This window comes from Capra hircus, chromosome 1 (assembly GCF_001704415.2).
Source record: "Capra hircus breed San Clemente chromosome 1, ASM170441v1, whole genome shotgun sequence".
NCBI classification, from domain to species: domain Eukaryota; kingdom Metazoa; phylum Chordata; class Mammalia; order Artiodactyla; family Bovidae; genus Capra; species Capra hircus.
The window spans coordinates 127,925,407-127,952,667 of record NC_030808.1 but is presented as its reverse complement, the minus strand read 5'-3'; the positions used below and the strand labels follow the sequence as shown (position 1 = coordinate 127,952,667).

General features: G+C 45.6%; 1 protein-coding gene across 1 annotated transcript in view; it reads left to right on the top strand.

The window, feature by feature from the left end:
* CLSTN2 (calsyntenin 2) overlaps positions 1-27,261 on the top strand; it is a 755,598-nt gene that overhangs the window by 695,587 nt on the left and 32,750 nt on the right. Inside the window, exons 9-10 of the mRNA XM_018049827.1 lie at positions 9,216-9,378; positions 24,977-25,143. Of these exons, the coding sequence (XP_017905316.1) occupies positions 9,216-9,378; positions 24,977-25,143 (330 nt within the window). The remainder of the gene's footprint in view (positions 1-9,215; positions 9,379-24,976; positions 25,144-27,261) is intronic.

Here is a 27,261-nt window from a genome sequence, read left to right as displayed (position 1 = left end):
CTGACACTGTTTCCACTGTTTCCCCATCTATTTCCAATGAAGGGATGGGACCAGATGCCATGATCTTCGTTTTCTGAATGTTGAGCTTTAAGCCAACTTTTTCACTCTCCTCTTTCACTTTCATCAAGAGGCTTTTTAGTTCCTCTTCACTTTTTGCCATAAGGGTGGTATCATCTGCATATCTGAGGTTATTGATATTTCTCCCGGCAATCTTGATTCCAGCTTGTGTTTCCTCCAGTCCAGCGTTTCTCATGATGTACTCTGCATAGAAGTTAAATAAGCAGGATGATAATATACAGCCTTGACGTACTCCTTTTCCTATTTGCAACCAGTCTGTTGTTCCATGTCCAGTTCTAACTGTTGCTTCCTGATCTGCATACAGATTTCTCACTTTATATATGCAACACCTAGAATAATTTCTGACCCACTATTGCTATCAGTAATACCCACTGCATACATAATCAGATCTTCCTGCAACAGGGATGTTCTATCCACTGTACAGATGAAGAAACTGGCACTTAAAGAAACTTGCCCCAGGTTCCAGATCAGAAAGGCAATTTCCCCCAACTACAAACCCATTGCCTGTCAGTGAGACTGCAAGGAGGCAACAATGCCTCTGGGTGGGATGGGGTGGCGGGAGGCTGCTAAGATGGTCCTGGGTCCTTTCTAGGCCAGGGTCTTACTGTTACTAGGACTCACTCATGTCTGATGAGCTTCACCCTCCTTCCTTGACCCCATGAGTCTCCAACCTTCCAGAACTCTCCATGTCTGCTGAACTTTTGCAACCCTTCCTCTTAGGCTGCCAGCCTAGTGAGGTCACCAGGATTCCAAGTGTTTGACACAGATATGGCCTCATCCCCATGATCATGATCATGCTCCAGCTTCCTAATCTGGACTCTCATCACCTTTTTCTAGAGGAACAAATTCCACTGTTGCTGGCTTATACTGTAATCATTCATTCATTCAGTAATTGTAAGTGGCCATTGTTTCCTTTAGACCATACCTTGAGAAACTCACAGTCTTTTATGGGAGGGAGTCTTGCTCATTCGGTGGAACCCTAACTGCCTCAACCCCATCCTAAAGTGATGGGGTTCACTCACTTTCAAGACAGTCCCTTTCTGGAATCAAGTGATCTGTCTTCGTGCAGTCAATTGTGATCAGGGAAAGAATCCTAGAGGAAGAATAGTCTCTTTCCTAATTGTCAAGTTGAAGACATGTGCTTCCTGGCCTGTTAAAATATTAAACTTGCTCTGTACACAGTTACTTACAACCCGCAACAGGCAGACCATGCCTCCAAGGCTCCAATCTGAGCCCCAAGGCCCTGACAGACGTTAGCTGTTGGGGAAATTCAGGATGAGAATACCGGAATTCAGATGAATTCCATGGCATGTCCTGGAAACAAAAAGCAGGGAGGAGGGGGAAAGCTGGGCTTCAGAGGCTTTATGTTGGGGGGGTGTGAGGGAGTGCTCAACTGTGTGATCAGAGGCAGGAAAGCTTCCAGGTGGGGCAGGAGGGATGGCCGGAGGGGAGGGTATTCAGAGACAGGAGCATCTGGTGGACAGTGGGAAGGCGCTGGCGGAAACCTTCCTGTTTTGTTTGCTGTCGCATTCCCAGTTCCAGGGAAGTGCCTGGGACATACTGGGCACGCGATCAGTCTGCGGTGAATGAACTGAATGAATCTCACAGGCTGTGTCTTCTGAGATTTTTTGTTCCAGGCAATATTCATAGGCACCCCAAGGGCTTCCCAGGTGGTGCAGGGGTAAAGAACCTGCCTGCCAATGCCAGAGATACAAGAGTTATGGTTTCAATCCCTGGATCAGGAAGATCCCCTGAAGTAGGAAATGGCAACCCACTCCAATATTTTTGCCTGGGAAATCCCACGGACAGAGGAGCCTGGGGGGCTACAGTCCATGGGGTCGCAAAGAGTTGGACACAACTGAGCATGCAGCACACACGGGAAAATAAAATAAAGGACTGCAGAAAACTTGGCAAACTGGCTGTTTTATTCCCCACAGTAGCACAGCAAGTTCTCTGCAGCAGTGGTTCTCAGACTTATCCTCTCCGAACCACCTGGAGGGCCTGGCCACAGACTGCCAGGCCCACTCCTCCTCAGTGGTCTAGGGTAGGCCTTGAGAATTTGCATGTCTAGAGCTTCAAGTTCCTAAATGTCTCAACTCAGGCTGCTATAACAAAATACCACAGATTGCCAGTTTAGACAACAGACGTTTCTTGTTGTTGTTGTTGAGTCACTAAGTTATGTCTGCCTCTTTGCAACTCCATGGACTGCAGCATGCCAGGCTTCCCTGTCCTTCACTATCTCCTGGAGTTTGCTCAAACTCATATCGATTGAGTCGGTGATGCCATCCAACCATTTCATCCTCTGTTGTCCCCTTTTCTTCCTGCCTTCAATCTTTCCCAGCATCAGAAACTTTTCCAATGAGTCAGCTCTTCACATCAGGTGGTCAAAGTATTGGAGCTTCAGCAGCTTCAGCATCAGTCCTTCCGATGAATATTCAGGGTTGATTCACTCCCACTTTACTGAGAGTAAGATTTCTGCCCTAACCTCTGACTTTCACTTCAACTCAGCCAACCCTACTTCTGTGCGGCTTTGCAGAATTTTCCAATCAGCCCCAGGCTGGGCAAGAGAAGCTTTGTCCTGGTTGAGGGACTAATTGAAGTGCACCTTTTCACTGCATGGAAATGAGGCCCATCAGTAAGACCTGGAAGTTAAAGGATCTCCCCAGGGTGTCTTGCTGGGGTGACACCAGCTGATCCAGCAAGCTGATCACACAGGCAAAAATCATATCATGGTGCCAGGATACCAGTCTTATCATTGCTGCATAATAAAGGTGTTCCTCTCTCCCCATGGATAAATTTAAATCCTGGGTGCTAGCAATTCTTGGTTTATACTCTCTGAGCACAAATTATAAAGACAGCCTTTTGGGATGGTTTTGAGGATTTGCCCAAATGTTCATCAACCAAATTGCAAATGGGAGTGGTTGCTTTGACACAGGCCACCTTTTATGTTTCCTGCTCCCCTGGGCTCCACTGCCCTGAGTCAGCAATTGCTTTTTGACAGAAGACCCAGCAGGTGCTTTCTGAGCTGTCATAAACACCTGCTGCTGAAAAACCACTGAACTTTTCCCTGCCAATTCAGAAGTGCAGGCGACCTCCTGGGGAGATCTTAAATCGATTTGCAAATAAGAGTGGCATCTTTGCCTTGGCTTAAGGTTGATCTTCAGTTCAGTTCAGTTCAGTCACTCAGTCGTGTCCGACTCCTTGCGACCCCATGAATTGCAGCACGCCAGGCGTCCCTGCCCATCACCAACTCCTGGAGTTCACTCAGACTCACGTCCATCGAGTCAGTGATGCCATCTTAGCACTAACCAAAACCTCATCTTTCTAATGTTCTGAAACAGTGGCCTGGGGCCAGGTGGCCTTGCAAGTCCTCAGTGAGAATGCAGTTGATTTCAATCCTCTTGGTTCATTAGTGTTCCATTTCAGCAACCAAAGTTCAATTTTGACCTACCCTTCAAATATGTCCTGTGGGGCAGGAGCTTGTGAAGCTTATGTATTCACTCTCATCTGAATCTAACACATGAGAAGGCTGCTGCAGTGAAAAGTGGCTTTCTAGAACACAAGGCACTTACTTAAATAAAGTAACACACTCCTTAGCATGGTGTACAAGCTTCTCAGGATCCCAGCCCCACTGCTTTCCACCAGCCTCACCTCCAGCCACACATATCTGACAACACTGGTTGGAAAGTATCTTTCTATCATTCACAGAATCCATCTCTCTTGATTGCTTTATCAAATGTTTCATTTCGCTGTAATCTTTCTTCCAATTCACTAACTCTGTTGTCGGCTTTCTTGATTTATTTCAACCACTATATCTTTTATTTCTGAAATTTCTCTCTGGTTCTTTTTCAAACCTGCCTTCCCCTATCTCCTTTCCAGTTGCTCTATTTTCTCTGGTTCCTGGAATGTTTCATCATCTGTTTTGTCTGCTTTTTCTCATGCATGCAAAGGATTGTTCTCTCTATGTTTTATCAGTTTTTACTCTCAGTTCGTCTCCAGCAGGAATTGTCCTGCTCATGCCCTGGGTTGGGAGCACATATCTCTCCAGAGGTTTTGAATATGTCTTTCCTAAAGGCCTAAAGACTTCAAAGATGCATTTTTAAGTAGAGACTAAGTTCTGGGTTTCCACGTCAAGTGGGCTGTTTACACTTGAAGCTAATGTGCATGCTCAGGAATGGCTTGGAGGGGTAACATCTCAGAAGAGATGCTTACCAGAGTGATTGGCTGGCTTCCCCCCACATCCCTAGGTAGATGTTGGCAGTTGAACCAAGACCCAGACTTCAGACAGTCCCAGACTTTATGCAGACGTGCCAACTCGAGTTTTCTTTGCACAGAAGACCTGAGTCATTCCTGATTCCTGTGGGCTTTGAAACCGCAGCTTATAGGCTGAGCCTTTCTCTCTTATTTTTGTTTTATATTGTTGCTATTGTTGTTATAGTTCATGCAGCATCTCAGTGTATTTGGAAAAGGGAAGGAGTTTCCATATCTGTTCAGGTTGAAAATATGCTCTAAGTATTTTGAGTGCTTTGTTTTAGCTCAGTTTACAAAACAACCCCATGATATACATACTATTATTATCCTTACTCTACAGGTGGAGGAATTAAGGATTAGGAAGCTTTAAGCACTTTCCTGAAGTCCAGAACATGGTTCCCCAGAAATTCCTAAAGTCAGTGTGATACCCACCCTGTGACCCCTACGCTCACCCTACGTGGACTCCCCACCCCGTCCTTGGTTGCCCTGCCCACTGCACTCTGTGGCTGCCTTCAGCCCCAGGGCAGCCCCTCACTCTGTCCCACCCACTCTCATACCAAAGCTTTCTCATGCTTCTCCTGCTACATTTGGTCCTCTCTCCCTGCTAAAATGCCTTCCATCTTACTGTAATGTCAAACACACTTTCTCAACCTTTCCCCTCTCTAGTACATACTGTAAATTCTAAGGAGAAATGGGGGTGAAGTGGTAAGAGCAAATGAGAGAAGCATCTTTGGCATTTGGCAGTAACTTAGCTGGAGGGAGGGACAGAGGGAGGAAGTCAAAAGCAGAGCCCAGTGTACTGGCTTGGATGACAGGTTGGATGAGGGAGCATTCACTGAGGCAGGGGACACGGGACAAGGAGCAGGCGAGGCTGAGGCACAGGGCTATAGGGCTCAGTTTTGGGCATGGTGAGTTTGAAATGCCTGTGGGACATCTAGCTGACCACTTGGGCAATCTGACATGTGAGTCCATCACTCAAGAGAAAAGTGTCTGAGACTTCCCTGGTGGTCCAGAGGTCGAGAATCCACCTGCAAAGGCAGGGGACATAGATTCGATCCCTGGTCTGGGAGTATCTCACATGCCAGGGGGAAGGTAGGCGCGTGCACCATAGCTACTGAGCCTGCATGCACCAGAGCCCATGCTTCACAACAAGAGAAGCCTGCACACCGCAGCTAAAGAGTGGCCTCCGTTAGCTGCAACTAGAGAAAGCCCACATGCAGCAGTGAAAATACAGGACAACCAAAAAAAAAAAAAAAATTAAAAGTAAAAACTTAAAGAACGATTTTTTTAAAAAATAAGAGATAAGTATCTGCTCAAGACCCTGATTTGGCAGTGAGCATGCCGAAGATGCAGGTTCGATCTTTGGGTTGAGAAGATCCCCTGGAGAAGGACATGGCATTTCACTCCAGTATTCGTGCCTGGGAAATCGCCTGGCAGAGGAGCCTGGCAGGCTACAGTCCATGGGGTCACAAAGAGTCGGGCATGACTTAGCAAATAAACAACAACAACAAGGGAGGATTAAATGGTACAAGGAAGAGGAAAAGCTGCTTTGACATTGAGAAGCATGTTCCAAGATTGATTGTTGCTATGACTACCATCTTCCTCCGGTCCTCAAAGATTGGTACCTCGTACTGCCTGTAGGAAAAAAAAAAAAAATTGTCCATGTCCTAGGACCTCAGTTCCAAGCTATCCTTGTAGCCTCATCTCCCACTCTCACCTTTCCCAAACCGATGTGACTGTGTCTGTGCTCCTTCCCTCCTCACAGGGCCATCAGACACCCACCCGCCTCCACCATGTCACCCTGGTGCCTCACACAATCTGTGGGCATGAGTCACAACTGTTGCAAGCCTTTTTGTCAATTCTATGTCTGAACTGGAAGCTCCATGAGGGCAGGTGCTTTCTTTCCTTCACAAAGCAGGATATGCATTTAGTAAATGTCCACAGGACTGAATGAATGAGTGAATCTCCATTCGTCCCAAGCCTAGTATCTTTTCTTTTTTTTTTTTTGGCAATAGGATTGATGAATGAAGGATTAAAAGATTGTTGCTCCATTTGCCTGGAATGTTTTCCTTACCATCTATTCTTAACAGAGTCTTAGCAGTTCTAGTCACCCTACATGCCACCTTCTCCCAGCCAGAAGTCTGGATCTCACAGTGCATTGTGTCTTGTCTGTAAGACTAACCTCAATTCCCATTTCATTCAAGTCTCTTGTGTATTTGATACCTAATCACCACCACCACCCCTGCCCCAAATTGAAAATCTGAAGGCAAAGCACATACCTGATAAGTTCTGTGTTCCACACAGCCTCTAGTACACTCCCTCACACATTGGTTTGTAGGTAAATGCATCACATATTGAATAACTATGTTCAAAAATACCTGATTTCCTAAGAAAACCAACTCACAACTTCCCGTGTGGCCTTTTCTAGGCCATAGACCAACTCTTGGCAGCCTAACTTGCTCCCCTCTCATGAGAGGCTTCTCCAGTCCCCAGCTCACCCTGGAGTACCACCCTGCTCCCAGCCCAGACCTCCTTGGCATTGTTCCTGCTACCCACCCTGTAAATGATGTGAAAGAAAGCAAGCCAGAGGACCCAGCCTCCACCCAGCTTCGGCAGACATGGAGCACTGTAGAGTCAACCAGCACGTGGATTCAATGTGGCCATCAGGCCCAAGAGCATGGTCACTGAAAGTGGGGTGGTGGTGACCTGGGCAAGTAGCCCCCTTGTGCTGCCCAACTGACTTTTGTGTTCTGTCTACATTTCAAAGGGTATGAGGTGTAGAGAGGGTTACTGCACTTCCACCTGCCCTCTTCCCACCCAGGACTAGTCAGAGGTTTCCTGATGCCTCAGAGAATATCCTGGGGGTGGGGGTATTCTGACTAGCCATCCTTGACTTGCTTCCTGGACTGCAAGTCCAGGGTACATTGGGCCTCCTTGGATTGGAAGCTTCCTCATTCGGAACTCTCCTTAGCTCCTCATTCTTCTGTTGCCCCCAGGCCCTGTCTCCAGGTCTTCCTTGTACCACACCTATACCCCTAGTCAGCCTCACCTGGGTCCCAGACCTACCCCCAGACTCCTGCACCCAGTGCAGTGTCTGATCACAGGCATCAAGTAGAAGGGGAGTATAAACTGGGTTAGGACCTCTAATGGGATATATGCGGTACTGAACTGTATACTCATGAAGTGTAACAAGATTTTGGAAATGTCTGCCTGGACCCCTCCTGCTTACATTCCAAGGGTCCCTAAAATATTCATCAGCCTTTATCAGGTTAATGGACTTCAAAAGGAGTAATTTTCTGAGACATGAGACAAGACAGTATAAAAAGAACATTAAGGAGAAAAAATCTTACTCTAAAATGAAAGGGAAAAGATCATTTAGCATCCCTGTTGGTGTTATCTATTCATGAGAAACAGCACATTTAATCCAGAGTGGGGTGTAGGGAGGACTTCGATGCCCTCCCTTGGGGTCACCTTCCTGCAGAACTCATCTGTCTCTGCTCCCGCAGATGACAGGGGCGATGAAGACAAGAGGATGCAGAAGGATCTGAGGGTGAGGGAGTCGGGGAGAGACAGAGTCTAATGTGACGTCTAAGGCACTTGCTTGGATTGGAGGGAGGGGGTGCCATTCCCCAGCCTTTCCACCTTTTGTTCTTCCTAGCTCCTTTCCCAAGACACGCCATGTTGGCTTCTAATTTGGATCATACTACAAAGAGATCAAACCAGTCAATCCTAAAGGAAATCAACCCTGAATAGTCATTGGAAGGACTGCTGCTGAAGCTGAAGCTCAGCTTTGGTCACCTGATGCAAAGAGCTGGCTCATTGGAAAAGTCCCTGATGCTGGGAAAGATTGAGGGCAGAATGAGAAAAGGGCAACAGAGGATGAGATGGTTAGATAGCATCACCGACTCAATGGACATGAACTTGAGCAAACTCCTGGAGATAGTGAAGGACAGAGGAGTCTGCCATGGAGTTGCAGAGTCAGACATGACTTAGAGACTGAACAACAAGTGGGATTTGAGTACCTTGAGGTCAGGAATAGTGACTTTATCCTGGCTCCAAATGTCTCTACCTACCCATTAAGGTTAGGTTTTGGTTCCCAGGTCTAAGACCGGAAGTCTTAGGTACTGAAATTATGAGCAGACATGAATGTGGGTGTGGTCTGTACCAAGTTCAGCCAGGAGGACTCATCTGTCATCCCTCTTTGGCTTCCCAGGGACTCTAAGGAAAGATGAAACTGAATCTTCTTGGGAAGACTATCTGTCTCAGAATTTATTTTGCTTCAGTTGAAGGGAGCGTGAGACTACAACAGCTCCTTGGGCAAGCATTAATATAGACAAAGGAATTGAAGGTTTTCTGTTCTTATGAAACTCCTTCTTCCTTTGTCTGTTGCCTTGTCCTTGCTCATAACTCCTAATTTCTTCCTCTTCTATTTTGTCCTTTCTCTTTCCCTTCCTCTGCCCCTTCTCTATCTTCATCTTCATTTCTACGTCCAGTCTAGCATCTTTCTTTTTATAGCACCATCCATCCCCAAGCTTCGAAAAACATTTTTGATTTAACTTTTCTCTGTTGCTCATAGAGAGCAAGTTTAAATTGACACCCCCACCTGTCCACCAAGAACTTGCCAACCAAGATAATCTGTCCACAGTCAGATATTTGCTCAATCAATAGTTTCCCAGGTGTTCCTCTATCCCATGGTTTGCTCCATCATATTTGATGTGCGTTTCTCTAACCTCAGTGCATATCAGCCATTATGTTCACTGAGTTCTTTGCAATAAACGTTGTTAACCTAAAGGTCGCTTCTCCCTCTTTCATAATTAGAATAAAAGTCTGTTGGATGTTTCATTGCATATTCAATTTTAAGTGTTGCTTCTCTTTCTTTTCACTAGATTTGTGACAAAGAATGGCATTACTATGTCATCAATGTGGAGTTTCCTGTGGTCACCTTATACATGGATGGAGCAACGTATGAACCATACCTGGTGACTAACGATTGGCCCATTCATCCATCTCACATTGCCATGCAACTGACAGTCGGCGCTTGTTGGCAAGGTAACCCTTAAGTCCAGCCCTTCTCCCTGGCCTGTCTGTGTACAGTCCATCAAAGGCACAGGCAGAGAAAAGGGCAAAGCAAGTGGTATGAGCTTCAGCCAGGAAAATTTACTATCCCCTACTAATAAAACGGGACTGAAAAAGATAAGGAGGAATCCAAGCACCAAGCACTTGGCTTGAGACCAGATTTTGACTTTAGATCAACATGAGCAATTTCAGGATTGCCTCTGAGTTGCTAATGCATTTTATTGTTCTGGAACTTATCTGGTTTCAAACTGGGGCTGTGTAGAGAAAAGCCTGCAAGTGGAATCTGGTATAAAAAATTGCCAGTTGGCTCTGTTGCTCTCTACACTGGTCAGGAGCCAAGGATCTCTCTTTATCCCCACTCAAATTGTGTAAGACCCCGACCCTCTGTTCTGGGAACTCACTTCCTCTGCTGCTGCCTCTCCTCTAGTCCCCAAACCCAGACTCATCACCTTTTTGGAATTAGGAGATCCAGCTCTCTGAGCATGCATCTAGCCTTTCTGCTTCCCACTCAGATCTGTGTGGATCTTTATCTTTGCTCCCTTTAACAGCTGGGGTTCTTTGAAGTATCAGTGAGAGACCAGAGGGGAAGTAAAATGCTCCTCAAATAAGCAGATCAGTACTTTGAGATGACTCAAACTCCGGATGATGCCTTCTTGGAGGGTTACTAAGATTTGAGACCTTGACCATTTACTGTGGGGGGAGGAAAAAGTGGGTTGTGGTACAAGATTATGACTTGGGAGAACTGGCTCCCTCTAGGGGAGACATAAACCCCCCTGGGTTGAGACAAAGAGTAAGTTCTGGGCAGCTCCATGCAAGAGAAGATGGCAAGAAGGGAACATGGTGCAGCCTTGGGAGCACTAGGGACAAAACCCAGGAAGGAGACAAAGCAGGAATGAGGCAACGGAAGACAGTGCATTTCTTTTAATTGAAGTATAGTTGCTTTACATTGTTGTATTAGTTTCAGGCATACAGCAAAGTGATTCAACTATATATATATATATATATATATATATATATATATATCTTCTTTTTTCAAATTCTTTTCCCTTATAGGTTATTGCAAAATCTTGAGTAGACTTCCCTGTGCTAAATAGTAGGTCCTTGATTATCTATTGTGTTTATAGTAGCGTGTATATGTTAATCCAAATTCCTAATTTATCCATTCCCCTCTTTCCTTTTTTGGTAACCATGGTTGTTTTCTGTCTATAAGTCTGTATCTGGGGGGGGGGGGTTCCAGTTTTTAAATATATTTGTTATTTAATGAAAAGAATTTATTTAGCATTAATTTTTTAAATTTTTAATTGGAGGATAATTGCTTTACAATGTTGTGTTGGTTTCTGCAGTGCAACAATATGAATGAGCTATATGTATATGTATATCCCCTCCCTCTTGAGCCTCCCTCCCACCTGACCCCCAGCCCAGCCCTCTAGGTCATCACGGAGCATCAGGCTGGGCTCCCTGTGTTATGAAGCAGCTTCCCACTAGTTGTCTGTTTTACACATGGTAGTATATATATATATGTCAATGCTACTTTCTCATGTCTTTGTTTTGTACATAAGTTCATTTGTATCTCTTTTTTTTTTTTAGATTCAGCATATAAGCATTATCAATGATATTTGTCTGGTTTACTTCACCTTGTACGATAATGTTTACATCCATCCATGTTGCTACATATGGCATTATTTCATTCTTTTTTTATGGCTGAGTAAGAGTGTATTTTTGAGTAGAAGTCACCTACTTGAAGTCTTATGTATGTCACATGACAGTAAAAATCTTCTCAAACATTTCACAGAATGTGATAAGAGCTCCCTCAGTATTGCAGAATTCCCCAGGATATCAGGAGAGGAAGACTGTGTCATCTGGCGCGAGCCCATGGAACTAGTCAGTATAGCAAGGCTATACTATTCAGAGGTTGCCCAGGAATCATACTCAGAGGTTGCCCAGGAATCATTAGTGTTAGAACAACAGCCCTCTCATGTGGCTGCATGCCCCAGCTAGACACCACAGTCAGCCCGTAGATTGGAACATAGATTGGATGCTGCCCATAAGAAAGAGTGCTAAGAATGCTTTTGAGTCAGTTCTAATGAGGTGGATGAAACCAGAGCCTATTATACAGAGTGAAGTAAGTCAGAAAGAGAAACACCAATACAGCATTTTAATGCATATGTGTGGAATTTAGAAAGATAGTGACGATGATCCTATATGCAAGACAGCAAAAGAAACACAGATGTAAAGAACAGACTTGTGGATTATGTGGGAGAAGGCGAGGGTGGGATGACATGAGAGAATAGCATTGAAACATGTATATTACCATATGTAAAATAGATGACCAGTACAAGTTTGATGCATGAAGTAGGGCACTCGAAGCTGGTGCTCTGGGACCACCCAGAGGGATGCGGTAGGGGAGGGAGGTGGGAGGGGGGTTCAGAATGGGGGGACACATGTGCACCCATGACTGACTCATGTCGATGTATGGCGAAAACCACCACAATATTGCAAAGAAATTATTCATTCCCCAATTAAAATAAATGAATTAATTTTAAAAAGAAAGAAAGGGCCCTAATCATGTTGTCACCGTGAACCTTACCATGACTTCCCTAGTGGCCCTCAGGGACCACATCTGATCCCCATCATCCCAGCCTGCAATGGAAACCTGTAGAATCTCTAACTTCCTTAAGCTCCTATTAATACTTTCTCACCAGTTTCCTTATCTAGAGTAATACCTGTATTGCAAGGTTATTATAAGGACTCGGTGGCATTCACTTGGAGTGTGCTTGGCATGTTTCAGTTGAATGAATGTGTAAATTGGAAACACCTGCTGGTTGCCTCCTCTACCTCCTCTGCTCCTTGCACCTAAACCCTATATGGCAGATTTTCCACAAGACCTTGGTACACTTTGGCTTCTGTGATTCGAGCTTCCCCACGGCTCCCTGAACGTACTGACCTTCTCCCCTTCCCCAGGACTACAGGCCCTGGCCAGCCAGGTCCATCTCTAGGTCAGAAAGAAGGTCTCTGAGTCTGGGAACGAGTCAGTCAGAAGATAAGCACGGGAAGATGGGGCTGATGTTGTAGGAGAGAACTCATCATCCAGGCTTCTGAGCGCAGAGATGATTTTTAGGTATCTTTTCTGAAAGGAAAGATAATCTTTGGTGAATTTTCAGCATGGGAGAAAAATCCCTTAAAGTCTTTAAAAACTGAGCTTTGGGGGATGAGTATGAGTTCCCTAGGATAATAAAGGCAGCAACAGCATACGCCATGGCAGAGCAGCTTGGCGTCGGCATGCCCAGGGTGCCCTATCACTGGAATGTGCGTGGATCAGAATGAGTGGGGAGGAGGAGACAGAGCTGAGACCAGGCCATAGGGTGCATCTTGCCTTGTTAGGAACTTGGATTCTCATGAATGTTTACATGCTCCCTGGAGCTATATTTTTGTCTTGAGTGGTGGTGTCGCTAAGTCGTGTCCTACTATTGCGACCCCATGGACTGTATAGCCTGCCAGGCTCCTCTGTCCATCGATTCTCCAGGCAAGAATACTGGAGTGGCTTGCCATTTCCTTCTCCAAGGGATTTTCCCGACTCAGGAATCGAACCCAGGTCTCCTGCTTTGCAGGCAGATTATTTACTGACTGAGCCACGAAGGAAGTCCCCTTTGTCTTGCGAGGAGACATCAAAAGGTCTTTCAATAGGACACAGTGCTGTGAAATTGATGGTCTGTAATACAGCCCTTGCTTTGGCATGCTTCTAAGCCTTCCAAAGTCCACTTATACGCACATTATAAGCCCACTGTGTGAACAGGCCTTTTTGGGACTGTAATTGTGGGGAGTTTTTCAGGTACTTTTGAGGTTGGCAAGGGAACCAGTTCCCATTTGTGAAATTTCCATTCAGGGGGTTACCAGTGGGGATGGAAAATAATGTGCTAGCAGCTGCTTGCTGGGTGCTCCCGGGAACTCAGAGCTGGCACTCAGAGGCTGGGCAGGACTCTGCCGCCCCAGTTAGCCTACTGAGTCCTGTGGTTGAATCTGAAAGCCAGAGTAATCAGTGGAACTTCATTTTCATGGGTATTTTTCCAGTAATTAAAAAAAAATGAGATTTCATTTACACTTAAGAAATATTGCCAGGATGGCCTCAAGCGGGCAGCATATCTTAATTCTAGAGAAGGGCTTTTGAAGTCAGGATGAACTTTGCATCTCAAGAGAGTCCTTCTGTCTCTGTGTGGCTGCTGTGTGCCACCTAGCCATCACCTCTGTGCTCTGCGTCAGCGTTTTCTGGATGGAGTCAGAGCCTCTCTCCTGGCCAAGATCAGTCTGTGCTGACTGAGAAACCACTGCCTTTAGACAAATACCAGGTCCCTTGTCTCTCTCTGGGTCATGCCATGTGGGAAGATTGTTTAAAAGACTAATTAATTTGTCCTTTTCCTTAGAGTCCCTATTCATCCACTTCTAACAACAAAATTCAAGTTCTACTCATATATGGTAAAAATTATATAATCTCCTTTGTGCCTGGACCTCTACCCTGGGTCCAACCACCCAGGGCCTATAACTCAGTTGTCATGGGAGTGAGTCAGGAAGGGTACTGATGTGCCAGCCACAGAGATGACCCAGCAGGTGACACTCCAGAGCACCTCTCCCCCATCACGACAACCAGAGAAGCTCTGACTTTTTTTATTTTATATGATATCAGAGCTAGAGTTGTTTTAATGAAATGGCTAAATGTGTTTGAAGAAGCATAGCTATAAACATACACTTAAGAAGGTACCACCCTGCCCCGTGCCTGAGCCTTATCTGCTCTTGACAGAGCTCATCACTGTCTTCCCTGCTTGTGGCTCTGTCCCCAGCGACCTCTGCCTCTGCTGGGGACTCTCCTCCAGCGCTCTGGACCTTGGCCTTCCTTGAGTGTCCAGCTTTGCCTCTTCCTAACGATGGCACCCCCTGGTGTTGGATAAGAAGGGCCTTCTACCCTAGCTCCTGGTCTGGCTGAGTCCTACCCTCTACTTAACAAGCAAAGCAGCAGGAGATAGATAGAGAAGGGGATAGTTCTAAAAATTAGACTCTGTTAAGGAACAGACACAGAACCCCCACTTGGGAGGGGCTGAGGCAAAGAATACGAATGGCCAAAAAAAGGAATAAAAAGGCAGAAATGATGCTGAACAGTAATCAATAGCATCCGTTCCTCAGACAGAGGGGAATTGGAGCCACATGTGGTCCTGAGACCTGGTGTACATTTTCAGGTCATTATTTTTGCCAGACACTAAAATTAGTGCAGACTTGGAGCTCATGTCATCACTTAATAAACTTGGTCTAATTTAATACAAATTCTCTTAATAAAGTCTGTGTTGAAATTATTTCGCATCCCTGGAGGTCTCTGCTGCTGGGAGAGAAGCACGTGCTAGCATAGTCTGCCTTACATTCAAGTGGCATTTCCCAAGGGCTTCATGAAGCTTGGGTCCCCCAGGTTCCACAAGGAGGCCAAGGTCAAGTTTGGGAAACCATATCAGCCATCCCCACAGCCCCACACTGAACAGTCACAATGCACCTTTGTTTATTCAAAGCTCTCAGAAACTCACCAAGAAACCAATCAGTTTGACATTACCTAACCTATGTTTCTCAGTCTTATTTTACTATGGAACTCACTCTTTGTAGATTAGTGTTCCTGGAGCACTGTTTGGGAACCATCTCATTGGAGTTATTAATGGAGGTCTCTATCTCCCACTAAGGCATGGATTTGCAGAAGGCAAGGACTATCTGCTCTCAAAGACTCCCCTTCCCTCCCCTTTCTTCCTATTTTATGTCCTGGAGAAGGCCAATAATTATTGGTTATTGAATTATATCCCAGTTTTGAGTTTGTTTTGACAAAGGTGTATGGCTCACGTCTGACACACAGGGGTGACTAACACAGTGTCTCTTAGCATTGTCTGCATTTAAAAATCAAGTAAAGATGATTCTAGGCCCTAGATTTCATTTGGCATAAGGGTATATTGGTCTAAAGACAACACAGATGAAATCAGCTTTAAAATTTGGTGATTTATGTGTGGAAATACAGGATAACTGAGTTACAATTTTAACTTTGAATCTCATTCTGAAAGTTACATTAATTAGAAAATTTTAACAAGGGTCTTAGAGCAAAAAGACCATTTTAATTCTAAGTATCATTTTAACTTCTCTGAGAGACACACTAGGGCAAGGAGAAAAAAAGAGAATGAGACCCCTGAAGAAAAAGAAGACTCCCATGACATCATCTCATCTCAGAGCTCCTTGCTTCTTGCTGGCACCAAAACTGCTAGTTTTGAGTTCCTACACTGTGCTCAGCTCTGGCTTGTCTTCTCTTTAATAACCCTGTGTTGTGGATGTAATTATCATCTCCATTTTGCTCATGAGGAAACTGAGACTCAAAGAACATAAGGACCTTGGGAAGGGACACCTAGAGCCTGGATTTGCACCAAGAACTGTGTCACCCACAGTCTTAATTACACTGCTACACCCTCCTCTGCTTCTAGAGATGTGTAGAACCAGACGACATTTAATAGCCAAACAAGGAGGGCCAGACGATTCTGGAATCTGCAGTCAAACCATTTGCCAAGACTCCCCAGGCATTCTTCCCCAGATCAGACAAAGTCAAGCTAAGGCCAAAGATAATGACTGGCCCATGGGCATCTTGGTTTAATGGGAGGGCTGAATCTGGAGTCAGAAAAGAATTCTAGACCCTCGCTGTTGCTGCTTACTTGCTCTGGGTCTTTGAAGACTGTCTTGCCTCTGTGCTCCTGGAGAATGGCAGAGCCATTCTGGTTGATATATGAGGGCCCTTCCAGTTCTGTGAATCTAGGTGCCTAATGCCAGAGTACTGACGTTTGGGGTCATCCCATAAGTCATATGTTTCTTATGAACTTAGAACCCACCATGTAAATGTTGACTGAAAATGCTGGAAGGATGGAGACATAGCAACCAAAGGATCAAGAAAGCCTGCTGAGACTGTGTCACGGCCAGCCCTGAGGGCAGAGCATCCTTGACCACCAGTCCTTACAGCTACAGTTCTAAACCCTGGGGTTGTGTGCAGGTTTTAAAGCCACAGTTTATGGGAGTCTATTACACACTTCACTTAGTCTTTGCATTCAGTGGGTATCTCCATCACTGAAATGAGAGAAAGCAAGATTTCGAATGGTCTCACCATTTGCATTGCTCAAAATTGATAGCCAACCATCCGTGAAATTGTGTTCATTGAGAGGCATCCCCATCAACAAGCCATGCACAGAGCAGTATCCAACTCAAGCAGGAGGGAACATGGCCCCCACTCCTTTCTATGTGCTTCTCAGACTAAATAGCTGTGGGAATGACAGCAGGAAAAAAAAAAAAAAAAAAGACCAGCAGCATCCCACACATACTCTGCAAATACTTTGCAAAGGGAAGCTACTTTGTCCATTCACACAACACAGGTCTTTTACACAGAGGAAAGTGAATATTATTGATTCTAAAGCTATGTGTATAGTTGGTGGGCCCACCTCTCAGTGGAAAGAAAGCTGAATGAAAACTCTGGCTCAGAATAACAAGCTATGTTAAATCACTTTTGCCAAAGACTATTATTTTTCAGGAGAACTATGTTTCCCAGTAAACTTGACACAAATCATTGGGAGTTGCTGCTGAAATCATACATTGTCTACAGAACTCTGTGTAATTGGACATTCACCCTCAGCCTTGTATCAATTCCAGCCTGTCCTCATCTTTCTGAAGCAGCCCAATTATGAGATCCTCCAAGAAATTCTGCTCGAACCCTCCCAGCCATATGTCTTGTATGGCACTCAGGTCAAAAGCTTGAGAGCAAGCAAAACCTGAGTCTGAATCAGTTTCACTAACTTCTGCCTGTAGGGCCTGAGGCAAGTTACCTAGCTGTGAAAACATCATCTGTAAAAGAAGGTGTAGTTTAGCGGGTAAGAATCTGAATTCACAAAGAAAAGAGTCCTTTTTCCACATCCATCTTGGTGTCACTTCCAGTTCCTCGTCTATCTGAGTGGGGGGATTCAACCTTGGCACATTTGGAATTCTCCCTAGTCACTCAGTTGTGTCTGACTCTTGCAACCTCATGGACTGTAGACTGCCTGGCTCCTCTGTCTGTGGGATTCTCCAGGCAAGAATACTGGAGTGGGCTGCCATTTAGGGTGCCAGCTGATTTCAGGGGGATGTATAAGGGGCTAGAGTGTTGAGGGGCCTCCAGTCATCTCTCCATGCAGATGTCTACTGAAACGGTGTCCATCTCTTTGATCCCCTTTGGGGTCATCAGTGCTCTGTGTAATTCCTTGTCTTAGGGACACAGAAATACCTCTGCTGCTTCTCATATCTTGTAAAACCATGCTTGGTCCCTCTCTCCATCTATCCTGATGTGCCAGGTTCGCTCTCTCTCCCAACATCACACACTGTTTCCAGGTGTTCACCCTCATTCTGCATCTCTGTCATCCTATCCATCCACCCCTCCCCTGCCACCCCCTAGTCTAGGGTATCATCTCCTAGACTGGGGAAAGGCAGGGTTTTTTTCACCCTCTATTTTCCACGGATGTTAAAGATACATCTTCCCCCCTTCTAAATTTAGGACTTGAAATGAAATTGAGGAAGCGACTCAGCTCCAAGCCCCATCTTCTCTCCCTCCTGTCAACCGTTCTTGCAGCAATGAGCACAAGATAGAGATGTGTTTAAACTGAGGGTAAGATGGAAGAAATCAGAAGAGACAGACTGTGATCTCAAAAGTACTATCCTGACACTTAAGCATTATTAAATAAAATACCCTGGGGAAAAAATCGTCATGTTTTAAGGACCCAATGTGTGTGTGGTAAGTTGCTTCAGTCATGCCCAACTCTTTGCGACCCTATGGACCGTATCCTGCCAGGTCCTTCTGTCCATGGTATTCTCCAAGGCAGGAATACTGGAGTGTGTTTCCATTTCCTTCTCCAGGGGATCTTCCCAACCCAGGGATCAAACTGCACCTCTTGAGTCTCCTGCATTGGCAAGTGGATTCTTTACCACTAGCACCACCTGTGTGTGTTAGTAGCTCAGTCATATTCAAGTCTCTGTGACCCCATGGACTGAAGCCCACCAGGCTCATCTGTCCATGGGATTTCCCAGGCAAGAATACTGGAGTGGGTAGATACTCCCTTCTCCAAGGGATCTTTTGGACCCAGGGATCAAACCCAGGTCTCCTGTATTGCAGGCAGACTCTTTGCCATCTGAGCCACCAGGGAAGCCCTGGGGACTTAATAAATCACTGCTATTATTTTTCCCCTCTGATCTGTTAGATGTATTTTCTATATCATGTGTTTGGAAATTAATCATGCACTGTCTTAGGAAATCAACTGAACTGGCAATTTGCTCTTATATTTTTATTTTACTTTTCCAGTGTCTATACTTTATTCTCCCAAATGAATGTGAGCTCCTGGAAAACACAGTCCTATCTTATCATCAGCTGAATCAAACAGAATGCTAGGCAAAGAGCAAACACTTTAAAAATGTATGCAGATCTAGCTTTAGGAATCTGTGTTTGCAAATATTTGGGGAAGGTTCTTTGTGTGGGAAATCAGGTTATTTTCTTTTCTTACAATAATTCATGAGCATGTGTATGTTTAAATGTTAGCAGAGAAGCCATGTAGTGTGTGCAGACACCCTAGATATTAAACAGAAAGATTTTTCAGGATATGTATACACTCTTTTTTTAAATCCTGCATCACAACCACCTCTGAGTGCAAATATATTTCTAGTTTTTGCTAGCCTCCTATTGCACAATGCTAATTGAATTGCTTTCTTGGAGTCTTGTCATTAATAAATAGAGTGCATCACAGGTCTAGGATTCTTAAGTCAAAAATAGAAAACATGGCTGTTTTGCTGAGTGAAAATAATGTGTAGGAAGACGTTCTGGCACCCAGGAGAGTATAAAGGATGGTGAATGGTGAGTGAGCAGTTGAGGGGCTCTGGGTGGCAGACCAGAAGGGCTCTCTCCCAGCCACACTCTATTTTTTCCGATTTAATTTTAATTGGAGGATAACTGATTTAAAATATTGTATTGGATTCTGCCATACATCAACATGAATCAGCCATAAGTATACTTATGTGACCTCCATCTTGAACCTCCCTTCCACCCACCACTCCATCCCACCCCTCTATGTCATCACAAAGCACCAGGTTGAGCTCCTTGTGTTTTATACAGCAACTTCCCAATAGCTATCCATTTCGCACAGGGTAACGTATGTGTTTCAACGCTACTCTCTCAATTTGTCCCACCTTCTTCCCCCACTGTGTCCACAAGTCTGCTCTCTATGTCTGTATCTGTATTCTTGCCCTGCAAATAGGTTCATCAGTACCATTTTTCTAGATTCCATATATATGCATTACTATATGGTATTTGTTTTTCTCTTTCTGACTTACTTCACTCTGTATAACAGGCTCTGGGTTCCTCACTACACTGACTACATCAGTGTAATCTACATCCACCTCACTACAACTGACTCAAATGTGTCCCTTTTATTCCACTGTGTATATGTACCACAACTTCTTTATCCATTCATCTGTGGATGGACATTTAGGTTGCTTCCACATCCTAGCCATTGTAAATAGAGCTGCAATGAACATTGGGGTACATGTCTTTTTTTCAATTATGGTTTCCTCAGGGTATATGCCCAGTAGTGGGATTGCTGGGTCATATGGTAGTTTTATTCCTAGTTTGTTTTTTTTCCTTTTCTTTTTAAGGAATCTCCATGCTCTCCTCCATAGTACCAGCCACACTCTATAGACTGGGCTGCCTAGTACCACCAGGATGACCAGCTGGTCCTGAGTATGGATGGATACACTCACTCTCTAGAAGCCTACATTTCACCAATTACTCCTCAGATGACCTTGGCCACTTTCTTCTCTCTAAACCTGAGTTTGTTCCTCTTTAACCATAGAGGAAATGCCTACCTCTCAAGAGCTCTATGAAGGTTCAGTAAGATGATGTATGTTGAGGACTTCACATGGCATTGGGCACAGAGTTCCCGCCTAGTCATTGAGACTTATTGTTGGATCTGCTGCTCCAAGTGGGAGACAAGGCAGGAAAGAGATAACCACCTGCATGCCCTGGAGTGTGGCAGTCTACCAATCAGATCCAGGCTCATACCCTTCTTCCTGCAGGGTAACAGAAGTGTTCTTTCAGTAGGGCAGGAGCATGCTGATGGCTGTGAGGGGCACCTTAGCCATGAGGGCCTCAGGGACCTAAATCCAAAGACCCCCAGATTGGCTACTCCATACCCAAAGCCATGGCCTGAGAGATCATCTCAGGTCATCTCTCAAAGTCAAACCTGTGGACAGAGCACTTTGATAGAGCTTTGTCCATTCATTTCCAATGTGAAGATATTCTGGGTAGTGTGAGTCAAAACAGATTAAACCCTTAAAGATGGATGCCCAGCTCCCACAGCTGAAGACATCCTGCAGTAAAGCAGTGAGGAGGTCTACTCAGGATTTGCTCAGCCTGCTGAACCCTCCTGGCTCTGCCCCCGCTCTACGCATTGCCTTAGTTATCCCTGGTCTGCTTGTGGGATGGCTGCAGCCACTCTCAGCCTTCTATCTTCACAGAATGATCCCCAGGGAAAGAGAGCAAGAGTAGGTTCCAGAAACCTTCTAGAGAGAAGATGGAAGCTCTGCCAGCCAGCTTCTCTGCTCATTTCATTGGCTTAAACTTGATCTCCTGATTATCCCTAGACCAACCCTGTGGCTTTTTGGATGCCAGGTGGTGATTGGCTTCACGTGGTATGGCTAATCCCAAGTCCATGCCTGATTCAGTCACTGGAGCAATGGAGACAAAACAGCCTGATGGACAGTGAAAGTGAAAGTCACTCAGTCATGACCAACTCTTTGCAACCACATGGACTATACAGTCCATGGAATTCTCTAGGCCAGAATACTGGAGAGGGTAGCCTTTCCCTTTCCCAGGGGATCTTCCCATCCCAGGGATTGAATCCAGGCCTCCTGCATGGCAGGCAGATTCTTTACCAGCTGAGCTAAAGGGAAACCCAGCTTTAACTAAACAGAGGAGCTTCCTGACTCAGGGCTCTAACCTGTGTCTCTTGTGCCTCCTGCATTGGCAGGTGAATTATTCATTAGCTTTGAATAAATAGAGTCCATCCCTGGAACACAAGTCAACCCCCCAAACTTCAGTGCTGCCATTGCAAGAGGGCAGGAGTGAGGTGGATGCTGGAGAGATGCCACAGATGCTACTCTGCTGAAGCATCTCCTTCAACCCAGCCAACAATTAGGAGGTGTCCACTGTGTGCTAGACAGCATGTAGGAAGCCCAATGACACCGGAACAGGGGCTCGTGTTGTTGAGAAGGATAAATGAGCCAACATGTGCAAAGTGCCTGCGACAGTCCTCAGTTCCCCTACTACCTGCCCAGTATTGTCTTCACTACAATGAATCATGCATGACTGCTCCCTTTCAACCAGGAGACAGACTTAAATAAATTCTAGCAATGTGTGAGGATGGGCAAGAGTAAGCCACCAGGTGGCATAGAGCAGAGAGATCCCTTAGGAGTAAGCAGAAGCCTGGCTTCAAGAAGCTTATAGCCCAGTGGTTCTGAACCTTGACTTCATGTTTGATTCACTTAAAGGAGATAGGCAAATGAATGGATAAAGGTGAGGTATGTATATAAATACACATATGTTAATATAATGTTATGTATACATATATACATATATATATATATATATATATGACTTTGAATCCACCTGCCAATGCAGAAGACACAAGCGATGCAGTTCAGATCCCAAAGTCAGGAAGATCCCCAAGTCAGAAAGATCTCCTAGAACAGGAAATGGCAACCTGCTATAGTATTCTTGCGATGAAAATTCCCTAGACAGAGAAGCCTGGTGGGCTACAGTCAGCAGGTCGCAAAGAGTTGAACATGACTGAAGAACTGAACACACACACACACACACACACACACACACACACACACACACACACATAATGGAATATTACTCAGCCATAAAAAGAATGAAATAATGCCACTTTGCAGCAACATGGGTGGACTTAGAGATATCATACTGAGTAAAGGAAGTCAGAGAAAGACAAGTATAATATCGTTTATATGTGCAACCTAAAAAACGATACAAATAAGCTTATTTACAAAAGAGAAAGAGACTCATAGACATAGAAAACAAACATGGTTACCAAAGGGGAAAGAGGTGCGGGGAAGGGATAATTTAGAAGGTTGAGATTAACATATACCTACTACTGTATATAAAATGAACAACAAGGACCTACTGTATTGCAAAGGGAACTATACTCAATATTTTGTAATAACCTGTAAGGGAAAAGAACTTGAAAAGGAACATATATGTGTATATATATATATATATATATATATATATATATATATATATATATATATATATATATATATAACTGAGTCACCATGCTGTACACTTGAAACTAACATGGCACTGTAAATCAACTATACTTCTATTAAAAAAGGTCATAACCTCTGTGGGTGGGATACAGCACCAGAATCAGTTTATTCTTTTTTTTTTTTTTTTTTTTTAATTTTAAATCTTTAATTCTTACATGCGTTCCAACATGAACCCCCTCCCACCTCCTCCCATAACATCTCTCTGGTCATTCTTTTAAAGATTCCCCAGATGATTAAAATGTGCAGCCAAAATTGACAACCACCCCTTATAGGCTCTTGAAGACATGAAACACACGTACATTAACTAACAATGCTGAGTTCTTAGAGGTGCACTGAAATGAACTATCCGTGTTCCAAGGCTCAGGGCAGGGAGAAGGCAAGGTGAGCGGAGAGCTTGAGGGCCCTTGGAGAACCAGTGGGATCTTCCTGACCTGAGCACCTTGGAGGTGGCATCTCAGTGTGGGGAGGAATGGGTGAGAGCAAAAGTATGTGTGCAAACATAGAGGGTGTGTCATTCTGGACCCAATCAGAAGAGAGAAACCACACAGTAATTTCAACAAGAAAATATAAAAACTCACTGACTATAATAGACCACTAGAATAATGAAGGATTAGCTGCTAAGAGAGAACTCTGAAGGCTATAGGAATGCAGGTATCAGGATGCCCACTCCTGTAAGACTGAGACAGGGCCCCCAGTGGAGAGTCCTCTGCCACCCAGGCTGAGGTCCAGGCTTTGCTGACACAGCATCGCTCACTCATGGGCAGAGAAGTCACTGTGGTGTTACTCTGGCAGAACCTTCTAGAAGCCTGCTCTCCAGGTGCTAGAGAAACTGATGAGGGGGCCACTGAGGCAGCACAGGAGAACCAGGAGGCAAAACCCTGCAGTGTCCCCTACAAGTGAGTGCAGGCTCAGAAAGGCTACAGAACCTCCTGCAGGGAATTAGCAAGGCTAGAGTTCTGCCCAGATCCATCTTTCCTGCACATTTGGCTACCTCTCTGAACGAACTGAAGTACAAGATCAAAGCTCAGGTTGTTGACGTAGGCTGCCCCGAGATGGAACAGTGTTTGTGCTCTATGAAGTCAGCGGGAAGGGCCTCCTGGAGGAGGTGAGGCTTCCACTGGACTTAAAGGGGCATTGATGTTAGGGAACTTTGGGAAATGAGGGAGAGAATGGGAGGAGGCAGCTTCCAGGCTGCCTTTGCAACACAAGCCACACTGAACTATTTCCCCAGCTGAAGAGCTGACCCGGCACAGACAGTAGAAGGACATAAGTGAGGGGAAGAAGGACAGAGGTAGAACAGAATCAAGGAAGCCCCTATATGACAAAGAACTTGGATTTGAGCAGATATGAAATCAACTCCGTGAGAATCAGAGCCCAGGGACTCGGGGTTCTAGGACCTGTCAATCGCATGCCAGCCTCTCAGTGAAATGAACACAGGGTAGCAGATGCCAGCTCTACAGTCACACAGACCAGAACCAGAGGGCCAGCTCCAGCGTTTAGCTGTATGTCCTGGGGCAAGTCCCTCCACCTTTCTGAGTCCCAGGGCTCCTTATCTGTCATTTGGAAACAATGACTCCTCTTTGCAGGCTCACCCCAATGAAGTCCCCAGCAGACAGCCTGGCACACAGCACGTCTTTCATCACTGGTAGATTCCTCCCCTGCTTTTACTCTGTAGGCACTTTCTGTTTTCTAAAACAGGAGTCCCCAGCCTCCAAGAATCTAATGCCTGATGATCCAAGGTGGAGCTGATGCAATAACAATAGAGATAAAGTGCACAATAAACTTAATGTGCTTGAATCATCCTGAAACCACCTCCCTCTTCTAGTCCATGGAAAAATTGTCTTCCACGAAACTGGTCCCTGGTGCCAGAAAGCTTGGGGACTGCTGTTTTAAAACGTTCTGTGCCTCTGAAAGTAAATGTTTTAAATTCGAGTTCCAGAATCCTAAATAGGTGCAGCTGGGGAGTGCCAAGGTCTTGGCAGCCAATAACATCCTCTTGACATTCTGTGTTCACAACTCTGCACTCTCTACTTGGAAGGAAAAACTCAGGTTTAAGGGACACAACCACTGTGTCCTTGGCTCCATGGCCGGATGGCACCATGAAGCAATGTTGCCTGCCCAATCTCCACAGGGCAGATAATGGTGCTTCTTTATCTTCTAGGAGGAGAAGTCACCAAGCCACGCTTTGCTCAATTCTTCCACGGCAGCCTGGCCAGTCTGACCATTCGCCCTGGCAAAATGGACAGTCAGAAGGTGATTTCCTGCCTGCAGGCCTGCAAGGAAGGGCTGGATATCAATTCCCTGGAAAGCCTGGGCCAAGGAATAAAGGTAAGAAAGGAGCCAGCCTAGCCCCCGGTCAGATGGTGCTTTGTGAGGGGGAGGCACCCAGCACCAGTGCACTCCTGGAAGCTGAGTTGTTCCTCGTCATGTGACACAGAGACGGTGCCACGGCGAAGGTGTGGCCACAGTGGGGAGAATCATGACCATGACTACACAACAGACTTTGTGCCATCTCCTGAAATTCCTTGATGAAGCCTGAGGACCATCAGTTCGATGCACAAAAGCAGGCACACGCTCAATGTCTCCCTGAAGGGAATTGTCATATTTCACTGTTTACCCTGGTGGTGGGCTGCTTTGTTGTTTATTTGCCCAAAGGAACTGAGGGATCATGCAAGCATACCTTTTCAGAAATACAAAAAAAAAAAAAATGTAGAATTAAAAGTTTGGACCATGGACAATATGAATTAGCACAGAAGGTCATCCTGGTGTGGGGTGGGATTAGAAAGCAGATGCTGAGGTCACTGGGTCCTCCATTATTAAGTTGAAGCCCAGATTGGGCTCCAGGCAATGTCTCTCATCAGACAGAATACTAGCAGATTTATGATTTTTGTCATCCATGCACGATATAACTAAAGTGATCCCAGGGAATCCCAGCCCCCTGAGGGGGCAGGATATGGCTGACTGTCCTCATCAAGCCCCTCAGCCCCAATGGGCAGGGATAGCTCTGGCCTCACCTGGACCAGGGAGCACGTGCCAGCCTCAGGCCTCAGGGTCCTGAGCAAAGACGGGGTAAACATGATCACGGCCTGTGCTCCATCATAGCGGATCCCAGTGGGAGCAGGCAGTCCCTTGGCCTCCTCTCTGGGAGTCAGGTGGCCCTCCCTCTGCCTCTGGGAACACAGGAGACCGCTGAGAAGTTTTCCCAAGGAGGCAGTGATCAGAGCGGAGGTTTCCCGCTGCTTCCCATCTGTCCGCACTAGCCCTGTCCATGGAGCTGCCCTGCCCTCCTGTCCCAGCCAGAGCCCAAGGAGTCGCCCCTCCAACAGAGGAGCCTCTTGCTTACCTTCTTAGTGGCCAGCTGCTTGTGGGGCTGTGACTTAGGCTGGCCTGGAAGGAACCAGTGGTCTGGGTACATCATGCTTCTCCTTCCGTAGCAGTCACTTCAGCAAACATTCCACGGACAACTGCAGAATTCACTTCTAGGTGGAGTAGAAGGACACAGAAGTGAATGGTCCAAGCTTACTGTCTTTGGGAAACTCAGTGGTGCAAGCAGATCCCTGTAATTTACAAGCACCAACATTTACTGAGGGTCTCCCAGGTGCCAGGCACTGTTCTAAAAGCTTTATGGATTTAACTCCCTTAAGCCTCAGGACAACCCTATGATAAAAAGAATTATACCATGAATATTCCCATTTTGCACATGAGGAATGGAGGCCTGGAAGAGAAAGTATCCAAGGATCTTGGAGTGAGTAAAGAGCAGAGCCAGAATGTGAACCCAGGCAGCTCTGACCCAGAGCTTCAGAACTGGGGCATGGGCAGTGAGGGAGGGCTCCTTGGAGGAATTCGACTCCTCAGGCAAATTCTTTCTGAGCACATTGTTAAGATGAGTAAGAACCAGCCAGAAAAAAGGGAGGGAGTGGTGAGGGAGAGGGCAGGGAGGTCTCTCTAGAAGGAAGGTCAGTGTTACAAGTACCAAAATTGCAGGAGGAAAGCTAGAAAGAGACCAGAGAGGTAGGCAGAGGCCACATCATGGGGCCTTGTTAATGTCTGGTATTTCTTTTTTTGGCAACAGTCATTGAAGGGCTCCATCCATGCAAGGGAACATGGTCTGGACAGGGGTGGGGTTCAGAATGCTCACCCTGGGACCTGGGTCAGCGGGAGATGATGGGAGGAGTACATGGACAGTGTAAAGAATGGCTTTCCAGAACACTGTTTAACATGCATGAAAACACACACTTGGGTGCTCTGGATACACAGCTAATCACCTGTCATCAAAGGAAACTCACAAGACCACATGAATTGCAAAGGCCAGCTTTCCACTGTCAGTTTCCTGGCAGCTGGCCCAGGCAAGGCCCTCATGGCACATTTCAGACGGATATTCTCATAGGCAGAGCCTGGGGTTTGATCCTTGATCCCCTGTGTGTGTTCTCTCAGTGTTTGGTCAAG